The sequence below is a fragment of the Chinchilla lanigera genome, unplaced genomic scaffold, assembly GCF_000276665.1.
Source record: "Chinchilla lanigera isolate Chin_1 unplaced genomic scaffold, ChiLan1.0 scaffold00067, whole genome shotgun sequence".
Taxonomy (NCBI): Eukaryota; Metazoa; Chordata; class Mammalia; order Rodentia; family Chinchillidae; genus Chinchilla; species Chinchilla lanigera.
In genome coordinates, this window is record NW_004955468.1 from 12,667,473 (window position 1) to 12,691,811 (window position 24,339).

The following is a 24,339-nucleotide window of genomic DNA, read 5'->3' on the forward strand; positions in this document are numbered from 1 at the left end:
ACAAAAACCAAACCACATGGGAAATACTTCAAAGAATCAACAACTGGGACCTCATCTTACTAAAAAGTTTTTGCACATCTAAAGAAATCACCAGCAAAGTAAAAGAATGCCCACAAATTGGGAAAAAATTTTAGCCAGCTGTCCCTCAGACAAAGGTCTTCTATCTAGAACATATAAAGAATTTAAAAACATCAACCTCCCCAAATTCAAAGGGTTTCTATTTCAATAAAGTCTGACACTGAAAAAGATTTCCACAGCCCTCTTACATGAAGCAGTGTCCAACGAAAGAAGTCTAAGAGTTATTTCCCTTATGCATACCCCCCTATAAAGAAAATATTGGCCTTTGTGCATGTGATTGTAAATTACTGATTTTGCTTCCATAGCGTTCTACCTTTTTCTGTTGTGCTTTCTCAAATCATTGTTTCATAGTTTTCTAACTTTGTTTCTTTGTTATTTCATTAATTGAATTCAATGTCCCTATCTCTTCTCTCACTTTTCATGTCTACACACTTCCTTTCTTTCTTTTCTCTCAGACCCTCACATATCTCTCCTCACTCCTTCCCTTTCATTTGTATATTAATATTATCACTAAACCTTTCCATTTTTCATCCCACATTATTATTATCTGTTTTTTTTCCCCCCTGGGTTAGTTAAATAGTAGAGAACTTCTAAAACAAATTTTAAATTTGATGTTAATATGTGGTTGATTCTTTATATGTTGATGCTAGTGGTAGTTGTGTTTCCCTTACAAGGTGGTTCTAGGAATTGAAACTAATACTTTGAACATCTTCACATAATAGTAGTAAAGAGAAAAAAACCACTAAGTTTTGGTAAAGGGAACAATTCTTCAACAAAAGATAAAAGTCATAAATATAGATGGATCTCAAAATAATCATAATAGAAGAATTGAATATCACACTCTCACCAACAGGTAAACCAGAAAAACAAATTAGCAAAGTAACATCAGAGTTAAACTACACTATATACCAAATTGACTCAGTAAATCTCTCTAGACTATTCCACCCAAAACAGCGGAATACACATTTTTTTTAGAAGCCCATGGACTTTCTTCAAAATAGATCATATTTTTAAGCCATAAAAATCAGTATATCAGTTCTACTTACAATTCCATTTCCATTTTCCCTTGTTAATGGTGGGCAGAACTAATATTCTTAAAATGGCCATATGATCAATGGTAACCTACAGATTCAACAAAATCCCTATGTTATGGATTGTATGTGGATATTGCCCCAAAGTTTCATGTGCTTTAGGTGGGGCTTTTTAGCACTGCCTGGATCTGGAGCATGTGAAAATGGGATTAAGTCTGGGTGGTATTAAATTACTTCAATGATGAGAATTAGCACAGTTCTGGGTGGTATTATGCCAATGATTAGTAGCCTGGATATGTTAAAAGGAAAAAGCAAGATGGATGCTTGCTATTGCTCCTTGCTTCTACCCTCCTGCTTTCTGTTTGCCATGCCATGGATTATTTCTCCTCTGTGCTATCCCTCTTCTATATCACTCTACCTTGGAACCAGCCAATGATGGACAGAAACCTCCACAACTATGAGCTGAAATAAATCTTTCCTCCTTAACTTTAGGTGAAAAGTATTTTGTCTCAGCAATCAGAGAAGTAACTAAGGCACCCTATGAAACACTAAGAGTTTATCCTATGCATCACTCAGGCAGTGTGCTTGTTTATGTACTGACTATCCCAGGTTTCACTTGGTAAGAATTCATTTCAACGATGTGGCTCTTTTTTTTTTTTTTTTTTTTTTTGTACTAGGAATGAAACTCGGGACCTTGTGCTTGCCAGGCAGGTGCTTGTACCACTGACCTATATATCCTGCACCTCAACCAGGTGAATCTTATACTGAATAAATTTTATAAAATTGTCATTCTTATATTTCTTGTCATATTATCCTATAAAAATTAATGGAAAAAGTACAATATTTGGTCATTCTGCATTTCAATAGTTGGATTGGTAAGTTGTTAAAATGCCAATTACATTCATTACAGAACTAGAAAAAAATCCTACAATTCATATGGAAGCACAGAATATCCAGAATAGCCAAAGCAGTCCAGAACAAAACAGTAATGCTAGAGGCATCACAATAGCTGATTTCAAACCATACTACAAAGCCACAGTAACAAAACAACATGATCATGGCAAAATAGCAGACAGGTAGACCAATGGAATAGAACAACATAAAAAGAAACAAACCCATAGAGCCATGTGATTTTTGACACTTGAGGCCAAGAACATGTTAGAGAAAAGACAATCTCTTTAACAAAAAGTGTAAGGAAAACTGAATGGTCAATGCAAAAGTTTAAAACTAGATCCCTCTCTGATATTGCACTAAAATCACATCAAAATGGATCAAAGATTTTATTACAAAACCTGAAAATTTAGCCATGGTGGTGGTGCATACACTCCTGAGGCAGGAGGATTATAAGATAAGGTTCTGAGGGCAACCTGGCAAGTAACCAAGACCTGATACAAAATTTTAAAATAGCAAAGGGATAGAGATGTAGCTCAGTGCAAAGACCCTGAGTTCAATCCCTCATACGATTTTTTTAAAAACTGAAATTTTAAAACTGCTAGGAAACATGGAAAACAATGGAAGTCACAGATATGTGTAATGACTTGGGGAATAGGACCCCAACACAGCAGGAAATAATACCAAGAATCAACAAACAGCCAAAAAATATATGAAATAATGTTCAATAATTCTCACCATCATAAAAATGAAAATAAAAATGATATTGATATTTCATTTCACCCCACCCAAAATGGCTATCATAAATAAAATAATGAATGCCAGATACAATGGAAGGAAAACAAATTCTGCACTGTTTGTAGAATGTAAATTCATGCAACCACTATAATAATCAGTATGGACAGGTCACAAATAATGGAAAACACAAATATCATTGGATCCAACTGTACCATTTCTTGGTATACTGTCAAAAGAATTAAAGAAAGCATACTATAGAGATACATGTATTACCATATTTAAAACAGAAAAATTCACAATAGCTAAGCTGCAAAAAACAGCTTAAATGACCAACAATAGATAAAGAAAATGTGATATACATGCACAATGGCATATTAGTCAGTCATAATGAAGAATTAAATCATATCATCTGAAAGAAAAGGGATAAAACTGGAGAACATCATATTAAATAAACTAAGCCAGACTCAGAAAGTTAAATATCCCAAGTTTTTAATATAGGAACAACCTAAAAAATGACATAGAGAGAAGACAAGAATCTGGAAGGTATATATTTGGACATGAAGAATTCAGTGAGGGGGAAAATAAAGGCAAGACAGAGGGCTAATTGGGATTAAAATACTCAAAACGTGTTATTAGCATGTATCAATATACCAAACTAAATCACATTATTAGGATTTTCTAATAGAAGTAAATATAAAAATTATCTCTTACTATTCATTATATGAACTAATGTTCAGTACCTTTAATTTTAAGAAGATTTGGGAGAAGTACTTGTTTAAGAAGATCTTTACTTGTTTAAGAAGATTTGGGAGAAGCCTATCTCTTGGTTACTTTTCTCTGACTGCTGAGACAAAATACCCAGTACCTAAAAATAAGGAAGGAAAGTTTTATTTAGCTCACAGTTTGTGGAGATTTCAGTCCATATTCGGCTGGCTCCAAGGCAGAGTGGCACATGGCAGAGGGCAACAGTCCATGGTGGAAGAACAGAGCAAAAACAGTAAGTAAAAAGGAGAAGCAGGCAGGAAGAGCAAGACTCTTTCCCTCACTTACATTGTATGCAAACTATCTGCTCCAGGGTAGGTGTAGCACTCACATCCATAATTCCAACATTGGACCATGAATCAATCTTTAAACTCTAGAAGCCTGCCCCATGACTGCATGAGGCTTTGGGGGAACATTCAGACACAAACCATAACAGCCTATCTATTGAATAAAATTAAAAGTGTTCTTTCATGTATGCTATTATTAGACAGACCAGATTCACAGGAACTAGAAAATCTCATTGAGGAGAATAGCTATAACAAGGACTCCACTAAAAAAGAAAGTTACAAGGCAGTCTCTTCAATAAACATACATGACAAACTTTCAACAAGATACTGGCAAACAGGATGCAACAAATAATTAAAAGTTCATACATCACTACCAGGTAAGCTTCATCCCAGGGAGGCATGGATAGTTCAATATACACAAACCAATAAATGTAATGTATATCCCATATACATTGGACAAAATCATATGATTATTTCAATAGATGCCAAAGAAAAGCTTTGACAGGATTGAAAATCCATTCAGGATAAAAACCCACAAGGAAATGGATATAGGAGGACTTTTCTTCAATGTAATAAAAGCCATTCATGACAAACCTACTACCAACATCATGTTAAATGAAGAAAAGCCTAAAGCTTTTGATCTCAAATCAGAAGCAAGACAAGGATGTCCATTCTCAGCAGTCCTGTTCAGTACAGTGCTCAAAACTTCAGCCAGGACAATGAAGCAAGAGAAGGAAATAATAAGGAAACATGTAGGAAAGGAAGAAGTCAAACTTTTTTTGAGACAGGGTCTCACTTTGTAGTTCAGGCTGGCCTTGAACTCATGGCGATCCTCTTGCCTCAACCTCCCAAGTGCTGGGATTATATGTATGAGTCACCACTCTGAGCCTCAAAATTCTTATTCACAGATGATGCAATCTTTCATATAGAAGACACAAAAAATTCCATCAAACACTCCTAGAGCTAATACATAAATCCAGCAGTGTAGTAGGCTGCTAATCAACAAAAAAAATCAATAGCCTTTCTGTATATCAAAAATGAATCCATTGAGTAAGATGTTAGGAAAATAGTACAGTTCACAAAGGTTCAAGAAGAGTCAAATACCTAAATTCACCTAAAAAAGGAAGTGAATGACCTCGCTAAAAATATATATATAGTACTCTGAAAAAGGGGATCAGAAAGGACAGCAGAATATGGAAAACTCTCACTTGCTCCTGGATAGGCAAAATCAAAAATGATAAACTGGCCATACTTTCAAAAATGGTATACAGGCTTAATGCAATCCCAATCAAAATGCCAACAGCAGAAAATGACCCAAAAAGGCATATGGAACCATAACACAGAATAGCAAAAGTAATCCTGGGCAATACGAGCAAAGCAGGAGGCATCACAATTCCAGGTTTCAAATTATATTACAAAGCTACAGTGATAAAAAGAGCATAATACTGGCTCAAAAACAGACATGTGCTTCAATGGAACAGAATAGAGGAAAAACCCCAGGCATTATATGATCTGATCTTGGGAAAGAACAAAAAAGAAAACCCATACATTGGAGACAGCATAGCTTCTTTAACAAATGTTTCTGAGAAGACTGCTTATACTTGTGCAGAAAATTTTATGTAAACCCATACTTCTCACTATGTAGTAAGCTAAAATCAAAACGCATCAAATATCAGAAACCCACAAATTAAAGGAGAAAAGACTTTGGTCCATAGTCTCCTGACCCAAGGCAGGGCCACATGGCAGAGGCATATCATGGAGCAAAAGCAATAGTTCATGGCATGGAAGGTAGGAGGCAGCAAAAGCAGGAAGCAGCAACAGCAACCCTGCCTTCCTTTTACCCCTTCCAGGCTACCACTATTTTGGATGGTACCCTACACACACAGGGTGGGTCAACTTTAGTTCCAACATCATGCATCTTAGATCCATCCACCTCTAAAAATCCCCACCTATGAGTGCATGAGGCTTTGGGAAGACATTAGATATAAACCATACAATCGACCTTGGGCCCTCAAAAGACTCATGTATATCCTTTTTGAAAAAGGCATTTAGTCAATCTCTAAAAGTTGTAAAAGGTCTCACATTTTCAGCATTGATGAAAAGTCCAAATCCAAAGACTCCTCTGAAATTTTAGGCAAATGCTTAGCAGCAAGCTCAAATGAAAAGATAACTAAACACTTCCAATGTACAGTGGCACAAGATAAATATTCCCATCCCAAAAAATTCAAAGAAGGGAATAAAAAGGAAGGGGACCAGAGCAAGTCCAAAGACCAGCAGGGCAAATATTAAGTTCCATACTTCCATGTTCAGCATCTGACCCCATCTGTGGCAAGATGTGAACTCCAAAGGGCTTGACTGACTCTGCCCAATGGCATTGCTGGTAGTTGTAGCTCTCGTGATTCCTCTCTTGGGCTGGCTTTGCTCACTCCTTGTGAATTTCCTCAGATGATTCACATTCTTGGCTTCTCCAAACTTCTGGAATCTCCACTGCACCTTCAATTTCACACACACAGCTCCACAAATTGTCCTCACAGGAGCACACTGCCTGGCCTCTCAAGCCTTCTGAAATCTGGGTGGAAGTCTTCCTGACCCCACAGCATTTGCATTCTGTATGCCCCTAAAATCAGCACCACAGGGATAATTCCAGGGTCTTCTGCCAGCTGGAGCAATAGACAGGCTCACTTCTTTCTTGCCTGTAAGGTTTGAGTACCTGGATTGCTTAGTGCTGTGAACCCAGCCCCAAAAACAACGTCCCTAGGCTGTTGCCTTTCTGCAACATGGAGTTCCAGGGCTCATTCTCAAAGCAAAATCTTTTTTCACCTTTGCAATTTTGAGGCTGCAAATAAGGGAATTTGGCCACTTCTTTTAATGTCTTCAGGCCATCTTTTCTATTTCCTCTAGTAAAATACTTGCTTTTACAAGTTGCTAGTAAAGTTACAAGTTGCTAGTTTTTACAAGTTGCTGACAAGTTGCTAGTTTTTGTTGCTAGTCTTTTCAGTGACCAGTTTCTTTTCTGTTCCATCTTTCATAGGCTGAAACTTTACTGGTTATTCTTTCTGCTCAAACTCAAAACATTTGAAGTCATTCTGCTGGGCTCTCTGCTCTTGATTCTCAACATAAATCTGGCTAAAGCACCTAACAGTAGTGGTCCGATCACTTCTATATTACACAGTCTTGAAATTTCTTCTGCTAGGTTAATTAGTTCAACAGCCTTTATCTCAGTTGCAGGCAAAGTCTGGACATAAGCAAAATAAACACAGATTTTCTGCTAAAGCTTAACACCCATAATCTGGAGTCCAAAGACCAATGCAGTCCCTGCTTCTAACTGAAATTTCCTAATCCTGGTCTTTGCTGGCTGCTTTTATATCTGCATTCTGGTCTTCTGAGCTGAGAGCAGAATCTCCCATCAAGTACACCTTCCATTCCTGGGCTGCTTTTTCAGCCAGCATCTGCAAATCTTGCCAAACTCTTCCCCCGATCCAGTTCCAAAGACTCCTGAAACACATGGTCAGGTACAGTCACAACAACTCCCATTTTCATACCAAAATCCATCTTAGTTATTTTCCCCTTGCTGAGACAAAAATACCTGACACCTACAAGTTAAAGGAGGAAAGGTTTATTTGGCTCACAATTTGTAGAGGTTTCAGTCCATAGAACACTGGCTCCAAGGCAGGGCCATCACGTAGAGGAGAAACAATAGTTCATAGCATGGAAGGCAGGAGGCAGCAAAAGCAGAAAGCAGCAGAAATCCTGCCTTCCTTTTATCCCAAACCCAGAGTGGGAAACCTTTAATCCCAGCATCACATCCTTATTAAGAGCATCACACACACTAGATCCAGCCACCTCAAAAAGCCTCGCCTATGACTGCATGAGGTTTTGGTGGCACAACTAGATATAAACCATAATAATATTAAAATAGAAACACTTAATCTTCTGGATGATACAAGAGGTAAAACTCTTGAAGGCATATGCATAGGCATAGTCATGGGCATAGGCATAAGCATAAGCAAGGACTTTCTGAACAGAATATCAATTATACAAGAAATGACATCAAGAATAAACAATGGTGTCATATTAAATTAAAAAGCATATGCACAGAAAAGGAAACAAGCAAGAGAATGAAGTGACAACCTACAGAATGGGAATTAACACATATTAATTATTTTTATGCACCCAACATTTCCCCTCCCTCACCCCTTACTCCATTTCTTGGTCTCCTTCCCATTTGCAAGAGATCTAACTCTCTGTTTTCTATTATCTATCCTTTATTCTATTCATTAGTTATTTATGCCTTGGGTTCCTCATATCAGTGAAGCCATGTGATAGTTAAGCTCATATATCTGATTTACTTTGCTTAATACTACCTCTTGAGGAGCATCTCACTACCTACAAATGACTCAAATTTCTCTTTGTTTATGGCAGGATGATACTCCCTTGTGCATAAATATCACATTTCCTTATCCATTCATCTGTTGATGGACATATAGGCTATTTACAATATTTAGCTATAATGAATTATGCTGCTATATACATTGGTAAGCACACTCCATTGTGATATGATGTCATTATCACTTTTGAGAAAATACCTAGAAGGGGCATAGTTGTGAGTTATGTATGTACCAACTACCCACAATGAATGTAATCATGTATTGAAAAATAAAAATTTGAAAGAATGATACATTTGTTCTAGAGGAAAACTCAACAAAATGCCTAATATTTAGTCAAGTGTCAAGACTAATGTCTTTGTCCATCCCATCTGTACCAACAACACCATGATGATTATTCCACCACTTGGTTCCTTTGAAACAAGCCTCTAAAGATGGAAGCCCAGTAGGGTTGGATACTAAAAAGTCATCATCATTCACCTGTCAGGGCCATTTTTCCATAAGAAAAAAGCCATAGCCACAAATGAATGGACCAAATATGAATGTGGGTAATCCATTTCTTCTTTGGTGCACTGCTATTATCTTCTTTAAAATATTCAGGTTCTACTTGTTAGTCCACAGAGATGAGTTAGGAAGGGGTTAGATAAAATGCCTCCACCCTGCCCTTTATTCCTTCTCCTATTTTAAGGGGCTTCCTCAGAGGGTCCTGTGGGGCTGACATCTTCCTCTATCAGAATTGCTAAATTCTACCACTCCAAGCACTACAGAGGTTGACATAGAATCATTCCACAATATGCACTCTTCTGAAAATTCTTCAGTTTTTCACCCACCCCTGCATGAAAAGAATTCATAGAAACACCAAGTCTTCCAGAAAAATGCTTTATTTCCCTTTCCTCAGCCACTGGCATTCTACATACTAGGCAAGTTAGCATCCATCACTAGGCCCTAGCAGCTGGGAAAAGATGGACAGGTCCCTTAGCAAGATGGTGTCAGCAATAGAACAAAAGCACAGCTGCCTCAGTTATCTCCCGGCTACTGCTCCATCCAATATGAGTTCCATATCCATTCCAGTCAAAGGCAGAGAAGTCTCCACATTGCATGGGATTGCCCTCGGGGAAGTAACCTCCTCCACCAATGCAGTGCTACAAAAGGAGGAAGAGATGAACAGGTAATAACAGATCAGCTAGTGAAGCTAAACATAACTCAGTGGCTATGTCTTTGTTCCACATTGGGAATTTCCATTGGTGGTTTTCATCTATTACACCCATAAAAACCTCTCTTACTTTAGCTTTATTTCCAACATGTCTCCTCTTGACTCTCTTTCCACTTTTCTGAACATTCATACTCAGTGTCCCTGCTGAGACTCTTCATGAATACCTTAGGTGCTGCTGCCTACCAGGGCACACATCTCCCTCTTCCTTAAAGATGGAAGGACTCTCTTGGTCTTACACTCTGTACACCAAGGCTGCAAAACACCCTGCAGCTCCCTCAACATCACATCCTTTCTGAAACACTAGTGGCTTTGAACATACTCTTCTTTCAACCCAAATTGCATCAACACCTCAAGGATTTCTACCTATTTCTCAAGAATCAGCCTGCAAGTTAAGCTTTTCTGTAGCCAGTGCTCTGTTACCCTCAGCATGGTAACATGCTTTTGTAGCTCCTAGTTGCTTCTGTTTTGTTTTGTTTTGTTTTGTTTTGTTTTGTTTTGTTTTGTTTTTGGAGGGATTGCTGAACACCAAATCCAGGGCTTCACACATATGAGGTGAGCACTCACACTCAGCTCCTTCCAAGGCCCCTTGTTTATATATCTATTATACTTCAGAGTCTTCACATAGTAATGCCATCTTTGTGTCAGTATCCTGCTAGACGATGGACAAAAACACATACTCTGTGTGGCTGTACAGTACAGGTTAGTTGACCCCTGCAAGCTTTTCTAAAGAGTGGGTGGTGCCCGTGCACACTGCATTACTCGTGCTTTGGGCCATGGCTGAGAGACGCCAGGGAAGACAGGTTGTCACAAAGAGACCTGTCCCCTCAGTGCCCCCCAGTCATCATTCTCCATTATGACTGGAGGGTCCTCCTTGACAGCAAAGCTGCCTCATCCTAACTGGGAAAGAGACAAGTTGATGGCTGAGCTATGAAAGAAGGTCTTCAAGGTCACCTGTCAGTAGTTCAGGACACTTTTTGCAGACTGTTAAGGTGGGGATGGCTGGGTCCCAAGTGAGCATGCTCAGCCTGGACAGCTCAAGAGCACCCTCATCATCATCTCTTGGCCAAAAGACTTATTGGCTGGGAAAAAAACCAACATGAGTTTAATTTTCTCTGACTTAGGGGGACACAGGGTTGCTGTAGGTGACAGCTGAGTACACCTGCACTGACAGTCCCCATGATGACCTCAGGCCAAAGTCCTCTGGTGGGGGACAAGTGTAGGTTGGGTGAGATCCACTGAAAGATATCAGGACTCTCCTCGTGGTCCCTCCACAGTGTGCATTTATTGAAGCCCTGGATGTGACTGGGAATGCCACATATTATTCTGAAAATGAAACCTCGGGTGGAGAATGACAAGGCCGGGTGTTGGCCAGTCTTAGCTCCAAAATGTTTCACATGCTGTTCCTGAACATAAGCCTCAACCTAACCACAAGCAACTAAATCTTTTATGACAAAATCTGAGCAAATATCAAGGGAGGATTTGAACCTCAGTCCTTCATTTTGGTCCTCAAAAAGGCAGAATGTCTCTACCTGGACAGAGAGATCTATGCCTCTCATCCCCAAGAGCCAGGGGAATACAAGGGAAAACCACACTACCCACACACACACACACACACACACACACACAATGACAAACACAGCATTGCCAAAAGTCCCTTTGGTGACCACAAAAACTCACAACTTCGGTGTTACACCCGGTGACCTTTATTCCAGCACACAAGGCATTCGCTGCTCTCTCATTATTAAATACTCTGAATTGGACATATCCTGCAGTGAATTCATCTGGAAACAAGAAAGAGGAAACAAAATTCAAGGAAGATAGTGGAAATAGCTTCCCATGGGCCAGGTCAGAAACTGTCTATGCCAGATCCAGGTTCCAGCCCAACACTTCACCTGCACCAGTGGAGCCAAAACCACTGTGCCCAGCGAATGATTTATGCCAAGCCCAAGCCTAGCCAAGAGGGACCTTGCCATACCCCAGAGCCCAAGAACTGGTCCTTACAAGGTGCCACTGCACTGGCAGTGGCTGGTAGAAAGACAAACTCAACAATGCAAGAAAATCACCACTAGCATCACTACGGGCACATCACAGAAATTGGCAAGTGCACTCACACTGTTGGGAGCCGCTGGAGTTGGTTGTTGGTCATATATGTGAGGGCGGACAGAGCCAGAGTGCCTCAGACAGTCAAGCTACCTCAGTATTGAAAAAGGAATCCTGCTTGGACAATTACAGTGGTCAGTCGCTAGGCAACATTATCTCTCATGACACTACTCTGCAAGTGTATAAAATAAACGCCCCCTACTGTTGAGGTCAGTCTTCTTGCTCATCGGGCAACAGGTAACTCCACCTGACCCCGGCTATAGTCTCTTGTCTTTATTTTCTAAATTCTCTTACCATTTTCTCCCAGGGACCACCAAGAGTCCACTGACTCCCACACACACTGATGCTCTTCACGCCTTTCTTGTTTTCTTTCACTTTAAAGTCTCAAAGCCCAGATGTACACAATAACAGCTGTGCATTTTATAGCACAGGCTCAGCCTCTAGGATGGATATGATGCTTAACTTAGATTCACATTTAACAAACTTATAGTTACCGCTCACAGTAGAAATATAATTGTCTCAGCATTGTTCTGTCCTGTGCACGTAGGCCTGGCCTGTTCCTAACAACTTACTGAAGGACTGGTAATAGGGTTGCTAGGAGCAGAGTCTGGAGGCAAATTTCTCCAGTCCAAATTCTCTTCCTAACCCCGGTGTGCCTTTGAAATAATATAAATTCCTAAGCCACTCCCTACTTGTTTCCTAATATGTACTAAGGAATCAATACTGGTTCAGGCGTCAAAGGTTGCTGTGCAGATTAAGTGAGACAATATTGTACATAGAATATTTGTAGAGGAGAACCAGGCTGCAGTAAGTGACAGATATCTGCTACCTGTAGTAACTGAATTTATCATCTTTCCTACAAAGATTTCAGAGGAGCACTGAGGACTCACTGCGGCCATTGGGGGAGTAATAGGCTGCCGTCTTCTGAGCATCGCCAAAGTCATAGACCACCGGTATTGCAGGCCCATTGTCAGTCGAACATTTTCCTGCTCCATATTTCACTGGATATTTCTATGGGAAATGAAGAAGGCATTGAGTCAGGACAATAGGGTTGGCTCTCACAGGATGTTGCCATTCAAACAGGGAAAAACAGTCTTTTCTCAATAACAGAGACTACTTCAAAACCAGCCAACATAAGAATCATTCCCTCTGGCTCTGCTCCTCCAAAAGACCTTGAAACTGCATTCTCTTTCTCTCTACCTTCCCTCTCTCCCTCCCTCGCTCTCTCTCTTTCTCCCCTTCTCTCTCTCTCTCCCTTCCCTACTTCTCTCTCTTCTCCTCTCCTGAAACTCCCTCTCTCATTCTCTGTCTTTCTACCCCAAATCTTACTTCAAATAAGTCTCTTCCCTTCCTGGTCAAGGTTTCTGAGAGAAGCAGGACAGAAGCCATCTGCAAACTAAGGTGCAGGGAACATGGAAGAGAGATTCTTCAGCACAATCTCAAGCACCTGCTGCTCTCTAGACCCACAGAAATCAGCACAGCCAGCAGCCCTGTGTACCTGGTAGAGGCCAAACAGATTGTGTCCCACATGCTGGAAGAAGCCAGTTTGGGTGCGGTATCTCAGCAGGGAGCTGTTCCTCCAGTTCTCCATGGGGCTATTGTTGGGCACATGCCAGATGCCCAAGTTCTGGGCCTGGATATCATAGTAGCCAGGGTTCTGAAAAGCAACCCACACTGAGCCTGAACAGTGCAGGACCCACAAAAGTAAAGATACACACAGTGATCTCCCTCACTTGACTAAGCTGACAGCTCTGGGATTCAAATGGGAGATGGCTAGCTGCACCCAGACCCCATTTTTAACACCACCACCCAGATCGCTCAAGGCTTTGATGAGATGAAGGAGGGTTTCGAGGCATGTGTTTTGCCCAACTACTCTACCCTAGCACCACAGCCACCTTTCAACCCTCTCTTCTGCCTGCTTGTGGCCCAGCTACACCCAACACCCGCCCTTCCCACAGTAGTGGCAAGAGGCCACTAACCTTGTAGTCATCACTTATAGCCGCCTCTGCAGACCCAAACGTGTTGTAGTTGGCCCAGTTGCCATCACCCTCGGGGTAGTCGGCTCTGTTGCCCTGCTGACTGGACCAGCGATCGCCCAGCGTGCACTTCCCATACATGTTGTTCTCGTGCACACTGGCCACCAGGGTCCAGCCGCCACCCGCAGTGGTCATGTCACAGAAGGTCTGGTAGATGACACCATTTTTGGTGCGGAGGAAGTACAGGCCATCTGTAGAGAACACCAGCCCGTCTGAGGGCTCATTGTCCATTTCAGCCCAGTATCCAAAACAGCTATAGGAACTAGAAAACTCCCTAAAGGCTCCTCTCCTGATTCTACCAATATGGGTCCTATGGCTACCGGATTCCCCTTCAGTTCAGAAGACTGCCTTGATGACTGACCTACAACAGAATTATTGACACTACCAGGGACATTTCCTATAAAGTTAAACATAAATTTATCAATGACTCAGCAATTCCATTACTAGTATATATCTGAAAGAACTAGAAGCCTAAACCCCAACATATTTGTACACTAATGTTCATTGAAGTACCGGTCACAAGACTCAAAAAGTAGACATGACCCCATGCATTCCTAAACAGGTGATTGACTGAAAAAGCCTGGTGTGTGTATACAAATTATAGATAGTACATATTTATTGATGTACTATATATATGAGAAAAAGGAATAAATTATGTATGTTAAAACATTGCTAAACCTTGAAAACATTATGCAAAGTGAGCTTAGAAAAACACAAAGGGTCAAATACATTATGATTCTACCTACATGAGGGAACTAGAATAGGCAAACTCTCGGAAACAGAAGGTAGAATAGCAGTTACCCAGGGGCAGGAGGAAGGAAGACTAGCTTCACTGCGTGATGGCCACAGAGTTTGTATCTGAGGTAATAAATTCCTAGAGATGCACAGTGATGATAGTTGCACAACACTGTGAATGTAATTTATGCCACTGAAATGCACACAAAATGAAACCCTGTTAAAACAGAAAACTTTATTCAAAAGGATAATATTTTACGATATTTTTAAAAAGTAAACAAACCTCTCAGAAGACAAAGTCTGAATGCCTGGCTGGGCTCTATTTATAAGCATCACCACTCACCATGGGAGTCATGACACCTCTCTTTGATTTCCTCACAGCTTCGGGGCAGAGATGGAGACCAAGAACAGGTCTCTTTCTCAGGATCAATATCGGCCACAGCTAGAGAAAATGCAGATTTTTGTTCTCACAGCTGCTTTGACAGAAAACCCAGCCTCCCCTCATCACCAATCTCACACTCATTCCTCTGCTGCCTGGGTTGAAAGCCCCTGAGACGGCCAGTGTCCTCTCCATTCAACACATAAGGCCAAGTAGCTGAACACTTACAGGTCAAGTATCCCAGCTTACCATATCTGAGGCTCAGTTTCCTCATGCCTAAAAAGGAGCTAATAATTATCACTTTTGTGGAGATCAAGTGAAATATTTAGAAAAATGTTTTTTAAAATAACAAAGAAGAGAAAACAGATTGTGAAATGCCATTTTGTTCTTGGTGTACACCCGGGAATAGAACATTCCCTGGGCAGAAAGCAAAACCCTGCAATTGCAATACAAGCCCCAAGGCCACAGCCACAGGAGTGGTGAATGGTCGGGAGGATATACAGTTCCTGCCAGAGTCTCCTCAGGGCTACATCAAGTCATACAGCATGGAACCAGGACAGGCCTTAGCAACACCCTCCCTGGTACACATCAAACCCCTCAAGAGGCCAGAAATCTGCAGTCACCCTGCATCCAGTGTGCCTCTGTGCATCTCAAAGACATTGTCTCTGTCCTAGAAATGACCAAGACCCTGGTAATAACTCAGCCTACTTGTTTTCTCCCAACACAACTGGTAAGAGGGAGGACAGGGCTCCTGGGAGGAGACTCACCTGTGCTGCATCCCCCAGTGGCCACCATGAGAATCAGCGGGATACTGATCCTGACCATTGCCATCTAAAGAAAAGCAAGATAAGGGTCACTATCCTGACCATCTTCTCTATTCCCACAGCCCTACTCTTATCTAGTGCTACAAAGACACAAAAGCCCTGTGTCTTTTTTTAAACTCTAAACATCTCTGGGACCTAGAACATACTTGAGCTGAAATTAATCTTCTCCTATGATCCAGATACCAGCCCTCTTTTCTCCTCACCAAGCACAAAGCTGAGAATTTCCAGCTGAATGGAGTCTGCGCACTTCCTCTAGAGACTCCTGACAGGGGGTGAGGCCTTGCACTTTATGGAGAAATACCCAGTGGCAATGAGACTTCTGATATCTAAAGGGGAAATTTTTTAAGTTACTAATGATTAACAGAATTAGCAGACTGCAAAGGCCAGAGTTGAAAGCTCTTTTACTAGCACTGTTTCCTGATTTGTGGATTTCATGGACCTATTATCTAAGCAACAAACATAAAAAAAAGATGAGCAGACTAATAAACGTTCATGTTGATTGTTGAGTATTTGCTTGTTTGTTTGTTTTGTTTGTTTTTGCCTGTCTTTCCTGTAAAGTTAAAACTTTTGAAAAATGTACCTATATACACTATCCTCATCATTCCATAGCAAAAGGTAGTTTTAACAACAAAATAGATCTTGATTTGTTAACTACAAGTACTTGTGCCATGTCACATATAGAATGTCACATTTATGCACCCTGGACCTTTGAGGGGGTAGGATGTGGGGAGCCACTCAGACTGCTTCAAAGCTCAGGGGCATCTAAGGACACATGAGGGCATTGCCCTGCTTGTCTAGCACAGGTTCACAGTGGGATACAGTTGTGTAATCATGACTTAACCCAGGTAAATATGCATGCGCTAGTTACAGCACTCTACAAGAGTGTAAATATGAGATAACAGACTGTATAAGAACTATACAATAAAGACGCAGGTGGCTTTCTTGCACTGTTGCACTCTGGCTTTCTCCTCTGCTCAAAAGAAAACAAAAAATGAAAACAACATCAAATACAGATTCAGAATACATCTAAATCTTTAGCTTGAATAAATTCAGTTTCATACAAGAACACACTACTTTGCTATTAGCTTTCTCATTCTACACAAACTAACCACCGCATTTGGGAATAAGTCAGTTCAAACTCAGCTGATGCTCCAAACCTGGATATCGTTCCTGTTCTTATGTCATTCTGCAGTTCTCAAATTTCCCCTTCCACTTTCAGCTGTAATAAAATTGATCAGCCTCCCCTCAGCAATACTCCATTACTAAACATCACTGTGGTGTTTTTTAGAGGTGAGACAGGGTCTTACTATGTAGTTTAGGCTGAACTTGAGCTCACTATGCAGCCCAGGCCAGCTCAAATTCACAACAGTCCTCCTGCCTCAACCTTCTGAGCACTGGGATTACAGACATTTGTGAGCCCACCCAGCTATCATTATTTCAGTATTGATGATCTCACAACCCTTAGGAAAAGATCATGAGTATCTTCTTGGTCATTGTCTATCTTTGCAGATTCAATGTAGTGATTTACACAAAATACTCAGATACATGTATAGAATAAAATAAAACAGCAGCCATGAAGTAAAGCTCCACAGAAATATATACTTTGGTCTCTTTCTTCTACTTACTGCTCTCTATGGTGGTGGCACTATCTCAAACTCAGCCTTGGGGCTGCCATCTGACCTCTCATGAAGATCAAGGTCATCCAAAAAGGGACTAAGAAGTTTACCATGCATTGGTCAGCTGAGAAGCATAACTCCCAGAGTTCCACAAATATTGACAATTGAGTATGGTGAAGATTCAAGGGCCAATTCTTTCTTTCTTTTTTTTTTTTTTATTGTCTTTTTTGAGGAAGGGTCTCACTATGCAGTTCAGGCTGGCCTTGAGCTCACTTTGTAGCCCAGGCTGGCCTCAAACTCACAACGATCCTCCTGCCTCAGCCTCCTGAATGCTGGGATTACAGGTATGTGCCACCACACCCAGCTCAAGGGCCAATTCTTGATGCCCAACATTAGTTATGGGAGCAACATAGGACGTGGTGCCTAGTGGCTTCCAAAAATTCTTGGTCCACAATATTGAGGAACTGGAAGGGCTGCTGCCATGCCACACATCTTACCATATGGAGACTGCTCACAATTTTTCTCTAAGAATTGTAAATGTATAAAGAGAAGCCCAGCTGGCTACCAGAGTCAGTGTTCCAAGGCCTCCTGTTTAAAAAATAGGCAACTCAAATGCATACTTTATTTCTTGTTCAATGTAACCATAAATCCTGCACACACAAAAAGAGAAAGCTATATATTTCTTTTGTGCTTTGTTTCACTGATATCAAGATATATTTTTCATATTTTGACATCTTCTGTCATACACCTTATACCCTTAGTGGCACATAAATCACAGCAGTCTACAATTGACTGCACCTAAGAGTCTAGGAATGGTAGATTTATTTGAGGGACATCACTTCTTCTCACCACAAGCCTCCAATCAGGGACTGTGTCCGGTTGATTCTATCTCCTATTTCCTCTGGAATCTGTTTCCTGTGCTACCCCCTCCAAAGCCCACTGCTCTTCACACTTATTTAGTTAACATGTTAGCATGCATTCAGCTATGAATAATAGAAAACCTATCTCAAAATGGCTTAAACAAAAAGTAAACATCACCTCCTGCAGGAAGAAATCCTGAAGAAGGCAGACTCCAGGCTTGGTTTGCCCAGCAGCTTCCAGATGTCATCAAGACCTTAGGCTATTTTAGTATCTCCATCCTGGTTACATCCTACCACTGAATTCCGGGCAGCTACTGGTGTTCTGGGCATAGCCTTAAAGTAGGAGAGAGAGGAATAATATCTTCCTATGGCTCCCTTTCAGGAGAGAGCAAGCTTTCCCTGTTTCCTCTTGCATGTTTCTCATTGGCCAGAGATGCCTCAATTGGATTAATAGAGTTTCCATAAAAAATACCACAGACTGGGTGGTCTAAACAATACAAGTTTATTTTCTCACACTTCTGGAGGGCCTCCATCCTAATTAGAGGTAAAAATGGCAGCACAAACACTGACCAACAAAACCTCCCAGAAGAAAAGCTTAGTGATCCATAAAACTTGGACCCACAATTCATCCCTGCCCACAGACTATGTAAGTGAGAAGCTTAATGGACAAGTCAAATTCTTCCTGTGCCCTCAAAATCAGATGTTAAAAATTAAGCTATTGAGTATGATCCAGTCCTGCTCCTGGAGATCCTGCCATAGCATCCATTCATTACCATAGGAGGGGAGAGCTCACATTCCACACTATCCTAAAGGGTTTCTCTTTTGATAAAATCTAAGACTGAAAAAGATTTCCTTACATGAAGCCTTCTTTACATGACGCAGTGTCTGACAAAAGAAGTCTAAGAATTGTTTCCCGTATGCATATCCCCTGTAAAGAAAATATTGGACTTTCTCTGTGTGATTATAAATTACTGATTTGGCTTCCACAGTTTTCTACCTTCTTTGGTCATGTTTTCTCACATCATTGTTTCATAGTTTTCTAACTTTGTTTCTTTGTTATTCATTAATTGAATTCAGTGTCCCTGTCTCTTCTCTCACTTTTCATGTCTACACACTTCCTTTCTTTCTTTTCTCTCAGACCCTCTCATATCTCTCCTTGCTCCTTCCCTTTCATTTGTCTGTGAATATTATCATTTAAGCCTTTCAATATTTTATTCCACATTTTTACTCTCTGGTTTTTTTCTGGATTAGTTAAATAGTAGAGAGCTTTCAAAACAAATTTTAAATTCCACGTTAATATGTGGTTGATTCTTTTGTTTGTTTGTTTGTTTGTGTTTGTTTTGTTTTGTTTTGTTTTTCTCCGGTACCAGGAACCAAACTCACGACCTTGCGCTTGCAATATGTGGTTGATTCTTTATATGTTGATGCTAGTGGTAGTTGTGTTTCCCTTAAAAGGTGGTTCTAGGCACTGACACTGATACTTTGAAGATCTTCACATCATAGTGTTAAAGATATCCATCACAACTGATCTTCAGGCCTCAACACAAAAACACAAGAATTGAGAAAACAAAGAAATAAGATCTCTTCAAAAATTCATAATTCCCTAAAATTAATCTCGCATGTACTAAAGTGGATGAAATTCCAGACAAAGAATTTTAAAAACTAATAGTTGAAATGATTAGTGAGACAAATAATATGAATAAGCAGCTGGAGGAATTAAGATAATGCAAGATACAAAAGACCATTTCAGTAAAGAGAAAGATTCTGAAAATGCACCAAACCAAAGTCCTAGAAATTAAAAGTTCCATTAGTCAAATAAAAGTCTCAATTGAAAGTATCCATAATTGGCTTGAAGAAACAAAAGAAAGAACATCAGGGCTTCAAAACAAGGTGGGTAGAGTAGAATATTCAGACAGTAGCAGAGAAAAAAGAATCACAACGCATGAAAGTAACAGTCAAGAACCTAGAACAACTCTAAAAACAACAAATTTAAGAATTATTGGCATCAGAGAAGGTGAAGACATAGAGAAGAATAGCATAGAAAATCTATCACTGAGATTTCCTAAGTCTAGGGAATGAGATCAATGCCCACATACTAAAGGCATTTAGATCCCTAATACACATTAGTATAAAGAACCTCTCTATAACCTACCATACTGAATTGCCAATAATTCAGAACAAATATAAAACAGTAAAAACTTTTAGAGTGAAGTGCCAAATGACTTATGATGGCAAACCAATATGGCAACAAATAACAAACCAAATAACACAATTCTCAACAAAAATTCTAAAGGCTAGGAGGATTTTTAGACAATGTTTTCCAAACCCTGAAAGAAAATAATTACTGACCTACATTACTATACCCTGCAAGGCTAGTAGTTGGAATTGAGGGAAATATTAAGACCTTTCAAGATAAGTGTAAACTAGGGAATTTCATGATGGCAAAGACAATCTTGCAAAAGTTTCTTAATAGAATCCTAAACTTAGAGGAAGAAAACAATGAACACAACAACAGCAAGGAAAAGAATAAACAAATAAGAACCAGTAATGGATAAAAAATGGGAAAAATACAAAATGACATATATTTCCATAGTAACACTTAAAATAAATGACCTTAATTCTCCAAGTATAAAACACAGACTGAGAGATTGCACCAAAAAATAAAATTTAACTATACGTTGCCTTGCAGAAATACACCTCACCTGTTGTTGAGGTTTAAATGTTCCCCATACACTTGGGGGCAGGGCCTTTGGAAGGTGTTTGGTTAGGCGGGTAGTATCAATGTTTTGCCATTAGGAGGTGGAGTTTGGTTGAAAGAGGCAGGTCAATGGAAAGACATATCTACCTCCCTTGCTCCTCCTTTTGTGCACTGCTTCCTGGATGTCCTGAGGTAACCAACTTTTCCTTCACCGTGCCCTTCTCTCATAATCTTTCTTCTTTGGAGTGACCCAGGATGGACTCAAATATAGACCAAAATAAAACTTTCCTCCCTTAAGTAGCAAGTGTTGAGTACTTTGTCCCAGCAATGAGGGACAGGACTGAGACACTTGCAAAGACAGATAGAGACTGTGGGAGGGGCCTTGGAATTGGGAAGCCTGAGTGAGCTGGTTAGGAGCCCATATCATCTGGTCCCACCCCCACTGCCACCATGGGAGAGGACTTGGACTCAAGCGGTCTCAGTGAGCTGTCTCAGGGCCCAGGTCCTCTGGATCCATCCCCTGCCACCATCTCAGGAACAAACCTGAATCCCCAGAAACCGAGGGAGATTTGAAAACAACAAAAAGAAGCAAAATGCAATCTCAGCCAATCTCACCCAGAACAAGTCCAGGAAACATCAACATGGAAGAACACGGAAGTCACATATCTGAAATCTCTGAAATTATAGCAACTGAAGTAAAGAACCCACTACATCAGGATATAGAGGAAATCAGGTCAGAAATAATTGGTCAGGTAAAAAAACAAATGATAACCATACATAATGAGAGAATTGCTCAGCATATCAGAAGGAGACATAGATAAAAAAAAATAGAGGAGCACAGAAAAATGATGGAAACCTTGAATGAACAGTATAGGAAAGAATTAGAATGCATGATACAGATTCAAGGAGACATTCAGGAAATGAAAAATTCCATTGAAAGCTGGAAGAACTGCTTGAATGAAATGGAAGATAGACTCTCAGACCTTTAAGACAGCATTGCAGCAAGTGATCATGAAAGAAAAGATCTCTTAAAAATAACAAAGGAACAGCAAATAACAACTCAACAGCTGCAAGATGAGGCAAAGAAAAACAATATAAGGCTGATAGATGTTGAAGAGAGAGCAGGAGACAACATGAATGACATAAAAAGACTATTTGCACCAGTAATAGCAGAAAATTTCCCAAGCATGGGACAAGAAACTTATATACACATAAGTGAGACACATAGAACCCCAATTAGCCATAACCAAAATAAATCTACACTCAGACATATAATAATCAAGATTCCAGAAATTGAGCAAAAGAACAGGATATTAAAAGCTGTCAGAGAAAAGAAACATATTACCTATGAAGGAAAACTCATCAGAATCATGGCAAACTTCTCAATACAGACCATCAAGACAAGAAGAGCTGGGAGTGAAGTATTTCACGTCCTAAAAGAAAACAACTTCCAACTCATACTGCTGTACCCTGCAAAGCTGTCTTTCAAAATTGATGGTGAAATAAGATACTTCCATGACAAAGATCAGCTGAAGAAATTCATGAGCACCAAACCAATCCTAAAAAGACTGCTGAAAGATACTCTACAAAGACATAAAAATGACCACAATCTCAAGACCAACAATAAAAAAGAACTACCAAGTAAGGTAATAAATTAAACAGGGGAAAAGTACAGAACCAATAGTGGGAAAATAACATGACAAGGATAAGTTAAGACATATCATGAATAACTATTAATACAAATGGCCTCAATTCACCAATCAAAAGAAATAGACTGGCAAAATAGATCAAAATAACAAAATCCAACAATATGCTGCATATGAAAAATGCATTTAACTCAGAAGTAAATCCCATGGACTGAAAGTCAAAGGATGGAAAACAATACTCCATGTGACAGGAACCCAGAAAAAAGCAGGAGCAGCTATTCTGTTTGCAAAAAAGGTGAACATCAAACCAACAATGATTAAAAGAGATAAAGAAGGTCACTATATTCTTCTTAAGGGAAAACTGCAAGAGGAAGAGATAACAATCATGAATATATATGCATCAAATATAAGAGAAACCAATCATATAAGGCAAATCTTAGCAGATGTGAAAAATCAAATAAGTAATAACACAATTGTAACAGGGGGTTTTAACACCCCATTGTCACAAAGATCAACTACACAAAAAATTAGCAAAGAAATAACAGAACTAAATGAAACATGTGAACAAATGAATTTAGTAGACCTTTATGGACTATTCCACCCAACAACATTAGAATACACATTCTTCTCAGCAGCACATGTGTCATTCTCTAAAATAGACTACATGCTAGTGCATAGAACATGCTTAAGTAAATGTAAAGGAATTGAAATTATCCTATGCATATTATAAGACCATAGTGCAAGGAAAGTGGAAATAAATAATAAGATAAATTGCAAACGCTCCATAAACACATGGAAATTGATTAACACCCTCCTGAACAGCCAACAGGTCACAGAAGAAATTAAGGTAGAAATTAAACAGTATTTACAATCAAAGAAAAATGCACATACAAACTGCTAGAATCTGTGGGATGCAATGAAAGAAGTCCTCAAAGAGAAATTTATAGCAGTGGATTCCTGTATCAGGAAAACAAAATGAACACAAATAAACAACATTATGTTGCACCTCTAACTTCTAGAGGAAGAAGTGCAGGTTAATCCCAAAGAAGGCAGGAAATTATAAAGATCAGAGCAGAAATTAATGCAATTGAGACTAAGAAAACAATACAAAGAATTAATGAATCAAAGAGTTGGTTCTCTGAAAAAATAAATAAAATTGATAAACCCCTAGCCAACCTTATCAAAAAAAGGAAAGAGGAAACTGAAATCCATGCAATAAGGAATGATAGGGGTGAAATCACTACCCATCCTGAAGAAATTCAGAAGATCATCAGTGTCTCCTAAAAATCTTTACTCTCATCAGATGGAAAATGGGAAGAAATGGAAAGATTTCTAAATACATGTGAATTACCAAAGTTGAATCAAGAAGATATAAAAATCTTCAATAACCCAGTATCAGCCAATGAAATTGAAAATATAATAAAAAACTTACCAATAAAAAGAAGCCCAGGTCCTGATGGATTCACTGCTCAATACTACAAGAAATTTAGAGAAGATTTAACACCAATTCTTCTCAAACTCTTTAAAAAATAGAAAGGGAAGCAATTCTCCCAAACTCATTCCTGGAGGCAAGTATTATCCTGATACCAAAACCTGAAGAAGAACTAACAAAAAAAGAGAACTATAGGCCAATCTTCCTAATGAATATAGACACAAAAATTCTCAATAAAATACTAGCTAATAGAATGCAGGAAATTGTCAAGAACATAAAATAGCCATGACCAACTGAGATTCAGCCCAGGAATGCAGAATGGTTCAAAATATGCAAATCAGTCAATATAATACACCATATACACACAGCTAAAGACAAGAATCATATGATCATCTCAATAGATGCAGAAAAAGCTTTTGATAAATTCCAACATTTATTCATGATAAAAAACCCTACAGAAAATTGGCATAGATGAACTTTACCTCAATCTGATCAAAGCCATTTATGACAAACCAACAGCCAACATCATACTAAATGGACAAAAACTGAAAGCTTTCACCTTCAAACCAGGAACAAGACAAGGATATCCACTGTCACCATTCCTATTCAACATAGTTCTGGAGACACT

General features: G+C 39.5%; 2 protein-coding genes across 4 annotated transcripts in view; both read right to left on the reverse strand.

The window, feature by feature from the left end:
- LOC102004372 (intelectin-1a) overlaps positions 1-24,339 on the reverse strand; it is a gene marked incomplete at its 5' end in the record, with an annotated part of 59,265 nt that overhangs the window by 18,180 nt on the left and 16,746 nt on the right.
- On the reverse strand, positions 9,038-18,268 carry LOC102022485 (intelectin-1a-like). Of its 3 annotated transcripts, none has more exons than XM_013522494.1 (8): positions 18,114-18,268; positions 15,403-15,466; positions 14,600-14,698; positions 13,465-13,712; positions 12,984-13,142; positions 12,376-12,496; positions 11,063-11,166; positions 9,038-9,314 (listed from the first exon to the last, which is right to left on the reverse strand). In XM_013522494.1, exons 2-8 carry the CDS (start codon positions 15,464-15,466, stop codon positions 9,162-9,164), a joined length of 948 nt encoding a protein of 315 aa, XP_013377948.1. In that variant the 5' UTR covers positions 18,114-18,268; the 3' UTR covers positions 9,038-9,161. The 3 variants fall into 3 exon arrangements, with proteins under 3 accessions (XP_013377948.1, XP_005400281.1, XP_005400280.1); XM_005400224.2 differs by lacking the exon at positions 18,114-18,268 and adding an exon at positions 15,663-15,773; XM_005400223.2 differs by lacking the exon at positions 18,114-18,268 and adding an exon at positions 15,606-15,710.

Excerpts from the sequence above, each read along its gene's own strand:
- LOC102022485 (XM_013522494.1), bottom strand. The coding sequence starts at position 15,466 with ATGGCAATGGTCAGGATCAGTATCCCGCTGATTCTCATGGTGGCCACT. Across the intron at positions 13,713-14,599 it reads GAGGTGTCATGACTCCCATG|ATGGCCTGTACTTCCTCCGC; the intron begins GTGAGTGGTGAT and ends TGTTCTCTACAG. Across the intron at positions 12,497-12,983 it reads ATCTGTTTGGCCTCTACCAG|AAATATCCAGTGAAATATGG; the intron begins GTACACAGGGCT and ends CATTTCCCATAG.